At 48.7% G+C, this 13,953-nt stretch overlaps 1 protein-coding gene across 1 annotated transcript in view; it reads left to right on the top strand.

The window, feature by feature from the left end:
• LOC142777180 (periostin-like) overlaps positions 1–13,953 on the top strand; it is a 78,478-nt gene that overhangs the window by 21,036 nt on the left and 43,489 nt on the right. The window contains exons 3-4 of the mRNA XM_075881493.1: positions 7,903–8,095; positions 8,155–8,253. Of these exons, the coding sequence (XP_075737608.1) occupies positions 7,903–8,095; positions 8,155–8,253 (292 nt within the window). The remainder of the gene's footprint in view (positions 1–7,902; positions 8,096–8,154; positions 8,254–13,953) is intronic.

Genomic DNA, 13,953 nt, shown 5'->3' with positions numbered 1-13,953 from the left:
AAACAGCGCTTCGAGATAGGTACCAGTGCACTCGAACTTGTAAAAGGGTACGTCTACTTAACCCATGTATGCCCAGTGTTCTACATGCAGGACGCTGAAACTTTTCAGTGTAACTCGAACGTTTTTTTTTTCTGTAAAAAAGCTAGTGCCACTTCAGTTGCGTTTACGATGCCCTGTTTTCACTTGGTAGTCAAGGTAATCGCTGGGCTACGAATAGCCGCGTGCTTGCAGTCACAAAATAGCTATTCCGCGTGTGTGTAGCTGAGCGCCATACCGCGAAAAATTATAAAAATAACATGGAGTCAAATTGTTCTCCATGCTGCTGTTATTTTTATCGATTGTTCGTCAGTTTTAGGGTGCGCAGTAACTTTAGCACGAGCGAACCAAGCTTGGTTAACCTCCCTGCTTTTATTCTCTGTTTATCTCTCTCTCTCTCTTAGCATGGCATTGAAAGGCGCTAATGTTTTTTCTTCGCGGTGTGTCAAACACTGGTGTCCTACATAAAAATGGCTCCAAAAACCATTGTTCGAAATAGTTTTTTAACAATAGACTTTTTCTGTATATTGAATTAGAGGAAGCATTCGGTTTGGGGTAATAAGTTAGTTTTGGTAATTTTCCTAAGTTTGGGCACCTATTGGTTAGGACAGGTAGTAACTTCGGAGCCGAACCACGAGATTGAAGTAACTAGGGGAAAGAAAATGAGGTGGAGCACATTTGGTAAGCATTCTGAAAACGTGAATGGTAGATTGCCACTATTTCTCAAGAGGAAGGTATACACTCTAAGAAGTAAAGGAAGAAAATGGATATCGAGGTTGCTCCTGTAGAGGAGGAACTAACTTGCCACACACATTGCACCATTTTGGGAGCAAATGCGAAGGAGTAACTACGCTCTCGCGGTTCACTCTTCAAAGGCCCAACAGCTAGCAAAAGAAAAATCAGGGTTTGGTTGACTTAACCAGCCTTTCGAAGTGCGTGCTGGCTTTTTGATTAGATGTACAATCGATAATCAAGCATCAATTCAGAAATAAATTTCTAGTTAATTTCTGTTCTTCAGGAACCTTTGGTTGCCGCACCGAAGTCGCATTGAGTTGGCCGCCAAATGACACCCCATTCTCACTAAGAACTCCCAAGCATTTACCCGAGGGTGAACATGGTGAAGTGCGAATGTACGGGGTGATGCTATGAGGGGGAGTAAAGTTAAAATGCGTGTGCATTCGCCAGTGAGTTAACGTAAACTCCCCGTGTGATCACATTGCGATTCCCAGGAATCATTAGACCGTCTCGGGAAATCTTGGTGAGTTTTCGCGTATATGTGAAAGTAAACTCGCACTAAAATGATGTTTATGTCCACGGCTCACTTCGCCCGCTTGCGCTCGGCATCACGGGCCCTTCGCCGCGCTGCCTTGTCTTCAACCGGCGCGACATCTTCAATGACGCGTGAATTGCTCGCATTCGATTGCGTTGTACTCGTTGTTGGATGAATCGCAGTCGAGGTTTATGCCTGCGATAGATCCATACCTATGATGACTTGCCGATCTCGAGCAAGTCGTGGCTGTGCGGGCGAGCACGCGCAATCACGTGGTGTGTGACGTCGCTGCGCCGTTGCTATAGACGCTCCTCTCCGCTCCTCACGCCGTTGCTAGGAGGGAGGAGGAGGCGCACCGCGGACGGCAGATTCAGGGTCGCTTATAAAGTGCATTTGCACCTAATATCTTGCGGACTCGGTCGTCGTCTCGTTCTTCGGCATCGGCCGACTGATCAGAGACCAGGCAAGTACACGCAGCACACGCTGCTGCCGACCGCGGTTCATACTCAGCATCACTAAATTCCACGCCTTGCTCGAACGATACGCCAACTGACCCAACTTTTGGGCAACAAAGGCGCAATTCACTCGCGTTCCCCAGATTTTGAGGCTCCCCCAGCCTCTGTGCCACGCAAAAATGCTCGCGTTGTCGTTCAACAATGCCTTCCGCTTCCGTGGCCTCCTCGGCTATCTGCGGTTTTACCTCGGCATGCTCCTTTTCGCGGAACTCTTCGGGTGCGCCTGTATCTTTCCTACCCGCCGCTTGCGATCCATCAGGCGACGCGCGGCTGTCCTGGGGTTTATCGCCGTCCCAGCTGCTCACGACAACCTGGGTGACCATACCATTTATAGTCGCGGTTTCCCCTTGACTTTCAGGGCTGTCGGCTTCTAACTGCCGCACTTTGCCCGTGTTCAACAGGCCACTTTTCGGTGCCAGCTGTGTGCTGCCCGTCTTCTCCGTGCCTTTCAATATTCTCTCAAAAGCGCACTCATCTTTAAGCCATTTCCACGCTTTTTCTGACAGTAGGCAATCCGCTCGTGCTGTCAGCCGGTCAGTTAGGGTCGTTCTATGTGTTTCCCGCACCGCCGCTATGCACGTGCCGGGACCCCTACCGCACGCAAGCCGGGGACAAATAAGCCGATTGGCGACGCTCTTTCACCCTCCGCATCGTCGCCAATTGGCTTATTTGTCCCCCGCTTGCGTACGGTAAGGGTCCCGGCACATGCGTTGTGGCTGTGCAGTGAGCGCGTGGAATGGCTCCTAAAACGCAAAGCACGGAAGCCATCCCCTTTAGGTCAGCGCCAACGCCGCTTTCGCTAAACATCGTCAATGCGACCACCGCGAGCTTCGCCTTTACTGTACTACCGAACGCAGATGTTAATAGTGCCTTGCGGCTTCACCATCTCCGGTGGGATCGCGCTCTCCCGCAGCACAGTGATCTCCGTCACCGTGTCCAAAACCGCTCCGATATGCCTATCCTTACAATCGAGTGACACGGCGATAAGGTAACTGTGCGCTACCACCGGTTTTCCTATTGAAAATCGGAACCCCTTCGCTGTTTCTGGCGCTGAGGGCAATTCCATTTTTGGTGCCCTGCACTACCGCAACCGTAGCATGCCCTGGATTTACGTTTTCTTTCTACGCCCAGGTTTTCTCCGGTACCGCGGCTCTTCGCTGTCTCATTATGAGCTCTAGCTTTGCTCGCACCTTGCCATTATACGGGCTTTTGATTCGCCTGTCTCACCACACTGTTCGCCCCCAGCGCTTCCTGAAACGTTCGCAGCAACGCGGATATCTCTGGGCCACTCATCCACATTCTCCCTTCTTGGAGTGTGACATACCGCATGGCCTCCTCCGACAATTTTTTTTAATTGGTCGGCAACCAAAAGCTTGACCAGGCCCTCAAATGTCGACACCCCCCTTGCCTCAAGGTAAAAGTGGAGGTAGCTCTCTAAACGCGTCGATAAAGGTCTCCACCCTTCGTCCGCACGCTTCCCCGACCCCAATAATCTTTTCAGATATTCCGCTGCCGAAAGTTTGAGCTCGTCAAGCACCATTTGCTTGATTACTTTATGTTCTGTTGGGCTTAGCCACGTGGGAAAAAATTGGGCTCTCTCCGCTGCCAACGGGAAAACCAACCGTCCCCAAAACTCCCCTAGGGCACTATCCATGGACTCAAACCACACCGCTGCTTCAGCCTCGGCTGGAAATTCGGGTGACACCCCCGCGAGAACTTTCGAGTAGCGTCTCAGTTTGCTACATGGATTCCGCCTGCCGAACTCAAGTCCACTCCACCGACAGCCTTTGCCAATCATCTGCGACAGTCTCGCCATCTGCAACCGCACCTCCTGCAGTCTACGCTCCGGTGTGAGATTTCCGAAACGGTGATTTCTCTGGCTCTCCCGCGCACTACCCTCTCCTGGGTTTGCCGCATCGCTCTCGTCGCACGACTCATGGCCTGCGCTTGCCTGTACGGGTTTAAGTGGGCCAATGCTGTGTCCATAGGAATCCTTAAAACTCAACAAAGGCAGCGGCACCCTTGAGATGTAAGAACACCAGAGGTCTCACCACTTGTGAAGCTGGTGCTCGCTGTCTTCTCGCCTTGCCCGCCGTTAGACGCTCGACATCGCCCGATGTCGCCAGGGTTGTCACCGGACCGATGAATTTAGGATGACAGTTGCAGGACCGCTGACTTCTTCGGGTCGGTGACTGCCGCACCGCAGCCTCCTTAGCTCAGTGGCTTGCTTCTTCGTAGGACAAGCCGATGTCTTGGCTTCCGTCTTCCGTGTCCTCCGCAACACGAGGAACTCTTTGGTACGCAGAGCGTTCCTTGTCATCGTCCCGATCTTGTCTGACTGCGTCAATAAACCTCAACCTTCTACTCACTCCCTCTGTTCCCTTGAGCAGAGCTCTCTCAGCTGCGTAGCGGCTGTTGCTTTAGAAGGGAGTGAAAGGTTGGTTGCATTGTGTCCGTCTTGCCTTGTCGTCGCTGCTGCTGCTTGTAAAGGATGGAGACCAGCGCCTTTCGATGCGTTGCAACAACTCGACTTTATGTACAGGAACTCATGCACAAATTTACAAGACTTTTCACCGTTGGAACTGTCGCATGTTGCCTCGGCAGAGCCGATTGTGCAGAACACTGTTTGCTGCGACCATAACGACCGTGAGGAAACGAGAGCCAGGTTTGAACCCCTCGGTTGCCCCTACCAATTTTTCTCACGGCCAACCAAAACAACTCAGTCCGTTTATTGGACAGACTAAACACACTTGTTGCCGTTCTCTTGTCTCGCTCTCTTATTCAAGCACTTGACATCCCCGTCTGAGAGAGAGAGATGGAAGGATCGACTTACACAAGACGTTCCGCGAACTGCACGAACGCATACGATGGTGGCGCCGTTTCGGCTGCGGGCACATACCATTACTGCGAGTTGATTACGCTGTCCAGCGTGACAGCTGTCCCACGAACTCTAATCCAGATGAATGGGTGTCGATGCACCGGATGTTCCTACGTCACCCGCCGGCACTCCGCCGGCCGGGGACCACCTAGCTGGCTGTTAAAAGCGGCGACCGACCGCGGTCTTCTTACCAGAACGCGCGTCCTTACGCCAGGATTATCGTCTCCTGAGAATCGGCTCTTTGGGAAGCACACGTTAGACCTTACAGGTAGGGGAGACAAGCAATAAGAGGTGGCTTTGTGTGCCAAAGAAAGAAAGAGAATGAATGCGAAACCTTGGAGCGCGTGCCGTGGGGAGAAAGTATCATCATCATCAGCCTGACTACGCCCACTGCAGGGCAAAGGGCTCTCCTATGATCTTCGAATAATTCCGGTATTGTGTTTTCTACTGCCACGTTACACCGCTACACCCGCGAGCTTTTCAATCTCACCGGCCCTCCTAATTTTCTCTCCGTCACAAGCGTTTACCTTCTTTGGGAATCCCGTCAGTCACTCTTGGTGATAAGCGGGTATTCTGCCTACGCGCTAAGTGCCCGGCGAACGTCCCTTTCTTCTTCTTGATTTCAAATGTGATATCCTCAACGCTAATTTGCTCCCTGACCCACTGTACTCTCATCCTGTCTCTTAAAGACACACTTACCATTTCCCGTTCCATCATCGCTCGCTGCGTCGCCCTCAGTTTAAGTTGAACCCTTTTTGTAAGCCTGGAGGATGTGGAGTAGTCATTTCTACTCATAATAAGCGGATTTGAGCTTCTTTTTTATGGATAGTCTCGGCTGGTGTTTCCGTCATCGTCACCGCCACAACTGCCAGAGGTGCCGTCATTAACGTATATATATACGGGGAAAGATGCACCAGCCTCCTCTTTCTGCGGATTGAACATCGCCTTTTTCCGGCTGGGGTCGTTTGCGCGCACGCTTATCTCGTGAGCGAAATAAAGGGGGAGGGGGGGCGTTTATGGTTGCTGCACTAACGCGGCAACGATTAGCGCGCGGCTTGTGCCCCCACAGCAGGCGAGAGCTTCTACGGGCTGTGCTCTCTACATGAGAAAACGGTGCCAATAGTGTACCTGGAGTGGCCGTGTTCTCTTACACCAACATTTTGTAGAGTTACGTGAGATCAGATCCAAGTGAGTTGGCTGCCTGTTTCACTTTGTATATAAACGCCGTCACTACACATGAGCCTTGTTGTGATCATCTACTGAGGCCGCGCCGCAAGAAACTGTTATTTAGCAAGCGCATGTTTACCACAAACAATACTGCTCCTTCAAATACTAGCTTTCATTCACAAAAGATTGAAATATGTTGCTATCGCATTGATTGCTTCGCCCTTATGGTGAAACTGTGACTTTTTTTCGCCAGGTAGCTTGTAGAGTTTTGTGTTCGCTTGTCGCATTTTCGGAGGGTTTATTTGCATTTGTTCAGCCATTTGCACGTTTGTCGATGACACTGAGTAGATCAGCGTGTGCAAGGGCAGCTCATAACAGCATCTTGTCCAATTAAGTAGTGGGGTACATTTTGCTTTCAGGATGGGGTACAGCCACCTGAACACCTCCCCCACGTGCCTGCTGCTACGCTTTAGTGCTGAAGTGAAATATGCATTGGGGGCAATCAGCATGTGCTGCCAAACCTACATTTAACCTAATGGAGACCACCTTAAAACGAGCTACGTGCTTTTGTTCATAGCTACACAGTTTTTCGCTTTTGAAGGTAATTAGAGATTTTTCAGAGTATATTTGAGGGAGAAGGTGTCTTCAAGAAGCTTAAGATATTTACTATAATGCGAACATTCTTTGCGTTACCGCGTATTTTGATCGCCTTTTGTGATGAGTATTCGCTTATTTGCTCGGTAGCCTCTGGCAACACTCAAGTCCAGGTTTCTGCCCCTTAAGTAAGTACCGGTAAGATGCAGGTATTATATACCTTATATACCAGTAAAACACTACCATACAAGAATCGAAAACGCTCGCCGAATGTGCTCCACCCCGTATGAATACACGAACTAACAAAGAGAACGATCATTACATTGACAGTTTTCTTGATTCATAGCGACGGTCTCACTCTGGCAGGTTTGATGCCTTAAGGTAGTATGCGAGAGATGGCTGGTCACCTTGCAGCTCTTGTGAAAATCACGTGACATAAACAGGCAAAAAAAGTGTTCCACATTCGCCGTAATGGCAAGAGGTGGCGCTGACTGTCGCCCCTACGTTTATACGCGCGCAAATACCCTGTGGACTGAAAGGGGGGATGGCGGTCATCGTAGCTCAGTGTAAGAGAATTGCACGCGTTATTCGAAGGTCACAGGCTAGGATCTGGCCGGTGGCAAATATATTTCTGTCCACTTTTCGTTCTTCACATTTGCATTACAATTACCTTTGATGGTATCCTTTCTACTTTCGTTGGCATCATTGTCTGTTACTAGTTTTCATCATTATTCGTTTCAAGACACGATACATCTGTTTTACAGAAAATTTCATTTATACCGCGAAAGTACATCATCTCATTCTTTATAGAGGGAGTCAGCTGTCCTGAATTAAAAAAAAAATGAAATTTTTCACAGCCAATTTCGCTATTGCGCTGGCATGGGAGCCATTGTGGTGCATTCATCCTAGCTGTCTGAAAACATTGGTCTGGTTCCGCAGTGTCTGTGCCAATGCGATATGTATTCAGATGGACTAAACTTCAGGAATTATGAGGTGGACTCTGAAGGGGTGCTACAGACGCGCAAAAGAGTCGCGTATGCCACTGGCCTGCCCCTTGATTGTTGATCTAACACAATCGCTTTCGCGAGCTGCTCCATTACAGCGAGGTTGCTGGCTTTTTGCGTTGCTTAATACTGTAGTATTCTTAAATGTCACCATGTGATGAAGTAAAATTGCCATCTTGTATTTCATCGCGCCATGCAAGCCTAATCTATTGCCATGTGAGATTTGAGTTAATTATAAGCACAAGCTGCTTCCGTGAATGCCGGCCATTTACTTAAGAGACAGGATAATATGGCTGAAAAAAAGCCGCTCACAAGGTGCACGCTGAATGATGTGAACGGTTCATGTGCGTGCGAGGTAAGATTATGTAATTTTATACCTCATTTCTCGTTTTTAACTCGTTTATCGTAACTGATTTATCTTGTCTTTCTTTGTACCAGGTGGTGACGGTGAACGGGCAGCGGGTGGTGTTGGCTGACGCCAGCGGCCCGCGCGGCGGCGTAGTGCACGTGCTCAGCGGGCCCTTGGCGCCCGCCGCTGATCGGGATGTGCTGACCACGCTCTCTGACTGCGCAAAGTACGACGGCTTTCTCACGCTGGCCACGGGCACGGGTGTCTCCGAACTGCTTCGACGTAAGCCGGACCTGTTCTTTCTGAGCGTATACCGTCGCTCACTGCCGCTTACTGTGCAGGCGGCCAGCGCACGCTATTCCTGCCTAGCAACGATGCCCTTTCTAAAGTGCCGCCGGAGGAACTCAAGCTATACCAGAAGAACATCACTGCCCTCAAAGGTGCCCGAATGTTTTCTTTTTTACGCGTGGCTTAGCACAGGAAACCGTACTGTTGGTACGTCACACTGCTACAATAAACGAGGAGTTTCACTCTTCCTATCATGTTACCTGTTGAGCTCTATTCGACTGGGTTGCTCTGATTTTCCGTAGTATACATTGCTCCTGGTACTTTTTCAATGTCAAAATTTGTCATTGTGCGTTGTTTTGTGTAACTTACAATGAAAACACGGGTGTTTTGTTGCTGTGAGTGGCACTCACTTAACGTGTCGTATGTTAACCAATCTGGAGGGTTGGTAGTTTATACCAACGCAAAAGACCGAAGCACAAGACAGAGATGAGAAGGCGCTAGACTGACACGTTTCGTTGCCAGCTGAAAGAAATACACGCATGAAAAGAACTCCTTACGCGCACACGCATCGTGTGCAAAATTACTGAAGAATGGCACTTTCACGATTTAAATGATGTTCAAAGGTCATGGGTTTCCTAACGTAAAATCTCTCCATAATTTGGCCTTCGTTCACGGGATTGAAGATAACATTCGGTTTAAGCCTGAGTGGCCGTTAAAATGGGGGGGGGGGGGAGGGAATGCTGTGCAACACGAAGTGGACGCACAACATAGCGATGGCACTTGGGAAAGGGTAACGAGAAGAAAATGCCATTTGCACACTACTTTTTTCTAATATGACAATCGGACGACACATTTTAAGTTGTTACAATCCTCACGCAACCTTTCGTTGAGCAATACGCCAACGAAATGGTTTCTACGCTACAGAGGGGAGTGCTGTAAGCAACACGGCAAGCCTTAAAGCCAAAGTGGTTACTCAGCACACCTTCCTACAAACCTTCCTTTTGTTTGCCTGTCTGCCACAGCACGGGTCCCTCAAGCTGTGTTCAGAGATGAAAGTACAACATTCTCTTCAAATTCTTCATCTATTTCCGTAAGATGGAAAAACGCATGCACGTTTGGTACCACGACTTCATTCATTGGTTTAGCATTTGAGCAGGTTTTAAGTCCAGAAGTAAACAGCTTCAGGGACTGGTCATCATCATCATCATCATCATCGTCATCATCAGCCTGACTACGTCCACTGCAGGACAAGGACCTCTCCCATGTTCCGCCAGTTAAGGGACTGGTAGCTTGTTAAATACAGTTAGCAGTAGGGTTGCGTGGACGGTGTGAACACATACGGGCGTCGTGCTCGTAGCAGTCATGAGGACGAGTTAGAAGATGGGAAATACTTTCTACAAAATAATTACATGCTGACCATCTCAACTTTAAAAATATTAGGCACGGCGCTCTTCAGCGCACCGGAATAAATTGAAACACTGGGGTCCACCCCCATGTTCTCCTGTCCGCTTGATGGCAAATGTCTACAAATCCAGCACCACTTGCTCGCACATAATGATGGCCACGCCTGGGCTTCCAACAGCCAGTACCCTGCCATCGACGAAGGGCCACGTGACGGCAAATTGACTGCTCTGGTGATACTGTTTCGAAGTCGATGGCTCGCTCTCAGTTCTCGTCATACCTGAATGGGCCAAGTCAGATTTTTAGCTTGATATAGTATTTGTGGCGCATTTGCCCAAGAAACAGCACTCTTAAGGGGCAAGTCAGGTTTCACGAGATCAGCAAGATGTCTGACAGGAAGCACCGCACGTGCGTGGTGCATAATTCGTCACACTACACAGAAATGTAGCCTCGTGATCGTTGCACGTACCCAGCTTAGGCAGCTTGCTTCGTGCAGAACGATGACTGCTGTCGGTGGCCGGAAAGGTATCGGCACAACAGCACGACCGCCAACAGACAATGCAACAAGAGAATGAGCTGCCGCACGTGGCTCTGCTGAATTGATGAGGCCAGACACCATGGTCATTCATGGATTTCGAGGAAAAGCCCCCAAGAACATGGCTGTTTCTGCAGGCATTCCACACGAAAATGCATCTTGCATGGACCCATGCTTCTCATGACATAAAACGAACTCGATAGGACAACCAACCATTGTGAAAGCAAACCTAACGATGCAAGTCCCCTCTGCACACCCCTCGGAACGCAACCAGGCTGAAACAAATAAAAGCTGACGACTAACGTTTCCACACTTAACTACAATGAGAAGTGCGCATCTCATGGTGACAAGCCAGAACAGACCACTTCGAGAGAATACGAGGACTGCGCTTCTACTGCAACTATTTAGGCAAGGAAAGTAAAGAATCAAGAAAGCCAATGGTAGCTCACATACTTCAATGATCCCCTTCAAAAATTCTCAACTACCGTTTACCCTGAATGCTCGCGCTAACTAGAACAAAAACACAACAAAACTCAACCTACAGCTAGCTTGGTTGAAACTCTTTTCAAGTGCAAAGCCAGGAGGTTGCTCTATAGAATATCAACACTTCTCAAAAGCTAAAATTATTGATTCTATAATAAATACCGAAGGAACGGTTCTCGACACATTGGTTCGTAAGTCCTACGCATGACAAGACAACTCAATAAGCTGCCATTGTGACAACTAGACTGCCCAGTAATATCTCCATGTGTCCTCTATTACTACTGCGCAAAAAACATTATCAGATAAAATTATCTCAATACTTCCAACTGAATCCGCGGTCAATCAATACCTAAACAAAGGTCACCACTGAGTTTCCACCAACATATTCTTTCAGACAAACCAGGGGGAGGTCACGCATTCAATGGCTTGAAAAAGCATAAAACACGCTTGACCAGCCGGACAGAGCACTGTATCCCACGCTCCGATTTTCGACCTCCGCTGTGCAAAATGGTGGACCGCAAAGAAGAAATATTGAACAGAACAGCGCACGCGTACACGTCACCTCCGTGGCGAGTCCTCAACGATCAAAGGAACTTGGTTGAGCCCTACGACAAGCAGGAATTTCAGTGCCACCCCCCAAAAGTGCCGTGAAGAATCGTCTCACTGTGGTGTTTCTGCAGGAAAATAATCATGGTCATTGGTTCGCTGTGCCCCGTCTTACGCAGCTGCTTTTCGCGTCGTGCTTTTATGAAGTTGACACGTTTCAACTTGGGAGCGACGGCCTTGTCGCTGTCTCGTAGCCGAATGTCTTACGAGTATACAGTAGAGCAAATACCTGGTATGGTTGCAAAAACACTTTCTCTCGTAGCAGTAAAACTTCTCGAAGTGGCGGAAACACTTTTCTAGGTGTTTGTTCAGCCATTCAGGGATGCACAGTGTGCCAACTGTTGAATTAAATCCCCATCTGCTTCCACGTTTTTTTTTTGTTTTCTCTGAAAGCACATGACGTCTGTCTTGGTACTTGTTCACAAAGTTCGTCAAGACATAGCCACTTCGTCGGTGAAGATCACAGTTCGGTGCACTGTTCAACAGTAAATGCACATTTGTAAAAAATATGTAAAACTGCTCTTAGTATGAAAGAAATCAAGTGGAATCTAAAAAAATTGAAAAAAAGAGCAAACGCTGAGGCGAGCATGACAACACTACCGAACACAGCAAAAACATACAAGACAATCAAATAACAAAAAAAAGACTTGCGTCGACGTAAGTCGGAGAAAAATGGCCAAACAAAATAATCACAGTATATCCACGGAATGAATGATGATGAGTGGGGCGAAGCGTTCGACAATGCGTCCGGGCTTCCGTACGTGCGTCCGCACGTGCGCCCGTTCGCGCGTCCATCCATCCATTTAGTGAACACTTAAAGCACCGCCACGTCGCTTCTCTTTATCATATATTCGTTATACACAAGTACCACCATCCAGCGGACAATCGAAGGATAAACAAGAGTATGTAGCACATTTGTGTTGTCAGCGCTTAGATAACACCGAGAGCGTGATAACGACGCCGTGCTACGTTTTCCGTAAAATGTGTACATGCGAATATGTGCCCGAGGGCGGGTATGTGCGACAGGTTAGGCACAACGACAATAAGGAACGCACAGGCCACACCATAAGGAGCTTCGCCCCTAAAATGTGCATTTCACCGAAAGTGGCCGGTGCCTAAACAAACATTGCTACGTTTACGTTTGGCTGCTTCTGTGCATACTGTTGTTGGTTTCTTGCAGTAAAGCTAACTTGATTCTCCCCAAGGTAAAAATTATCTGCCCTCTCACCCAAAGTCCATACTTGACGAGTTAAGGGCGCCTCTCGTAAGGTGCCCTTATGACAGGATAAAGAAGGTTTCTGAAACGCACCTTGTACTTTTGCTGTACTTTTCTCATCCTTTCGTAAGTAGCCTTACCGCCACAAGTTAAGGTCGGTTCATGATTACGGTGGTAAGATCTAATTCTCTTAGTTGCAGCTCATGTTCTGCGCCTGTGTAGCTTTTTCTTCTCGTTCTCTTTCCGCTCTATTGCCCAACTGAATTTTCTCTTCTCGTTTTCTTTCTTTTATATCCCTTTCCTCCTCCTTTCTAGCTCGAATCTCCTACTCAGCTTTCACTTCTTTTTTATTTCTAGCTCAAATCATCTCCTCATGAGCTTCCTGGGCCGCCTCGACAGCCACCCTCTCTGTCTTTATAAACTGTGGGGTCCACCCCCACAATCTCTTGTCCACAGGGTGGCAAAAGCCTGCAAATCTAGCACCACTTCTTGTTGCGTAATGATGACCACGCCTCGGCTTCCAAGGGGCAATACCCGGTCATTGACGTAGGAACATGTGGTGGCAAATGAACTCCTCTGGTGATCTTGGTACGAAGTCGATGGCTCGCTGTCAGTTGCTATCCCACTTGGACGGGGCAAAGTCGATGGCTCGCTGTCAGTTCCTGTCCCACTTGGACGGGGCAAGTCCGCTCGGACGAGATTAGCATGATGTCAAACTGGCAGCACCGCACGAGCGCGGGGCTTTATTCTTCCAACCACACAGAAATGTTGCTTCGCTGTCTACCCGTTGGCTACCCGTTGCGTCGTCATTCATGGTCTATGGAATTTTTGCTCGCACTGCCGAAGGTTCAACGGTAAAGCAGCTGGCTCGAGCCGGAAAGAAGTTGTTTTTTTTAAACGTTGCTTTTCAAAAAAAAAGTGTCGCCAGTCTTCGCCTGGTACTTTGTGCGACGATGGTGGTCAGGAGTTGGGTCACCTAGTGGTATTCAACTAGACGCCTCAGTTTCGGGTCGACTCACTGGCCCTCTGCGATGTCGTCGACACTCATGGCTTTAGAGAAGACTCACGATCCGGGTCGTGCTGCGATGGTTAGTCAACGGGCACGCGAGACAGGCAGTCGGTGTCGGAGTGCTTCCTTCTGGAGTTGTACACGACGATAATGTAGAATTCTTGAAGTCTTAGGCTGCATGGTGGAAAGAAGGCTATTTCAAGTGACAGATAACACAGGACGTTGTGGCCACTCACAACTCTTCAAGGCCTGCCGTGGAAGTAGGGGCAACACTGATGCTGCGTAAATGATGAAAAGGCATTCCTTTTTTCCAGCAAAGTTGGCTTTCGATAGCGACCGGCTAGTATAACTGATAACTCTTTGATGTCAGTTATTTATCGGAGCTAGGCTGGCTATGAGCCCTACGCTGCATGTGTTGGTGTATTTCTGCGTAGGCGTATTCGTTGAAGTGCGCAAGTACTAGCGGCGTCTGCAGGCATGACATGACATGTGGGGTTTACGTCCCAAAACCACCATATGATTATGAGAGACGCTGTAATGGAGGGCTCCGGAAATTTAGACCACCTGGGGTTCTTTAACGTGCACCCAAATCTGAGCACAAG

The sequence above is a fragment of the Rhipicephalus microplus genome, chromosome X (assembly GCF_043290135.1).
Source record: "Rhipicephalus microplus isolate Deutch F79 chromosome X, USDA_Rmic, whole genome shotgun sequence".
Taxonomy (NCBI): Eukaryota; Metazoa; Arthropoda; class Arachnida; order Ixodida; family Ixodidae; genus Rhipicephalus; species Rhipicephalus microplus.
This window is presented reverse-complemented; position numbering and strand designations above follow the sequence as displayed.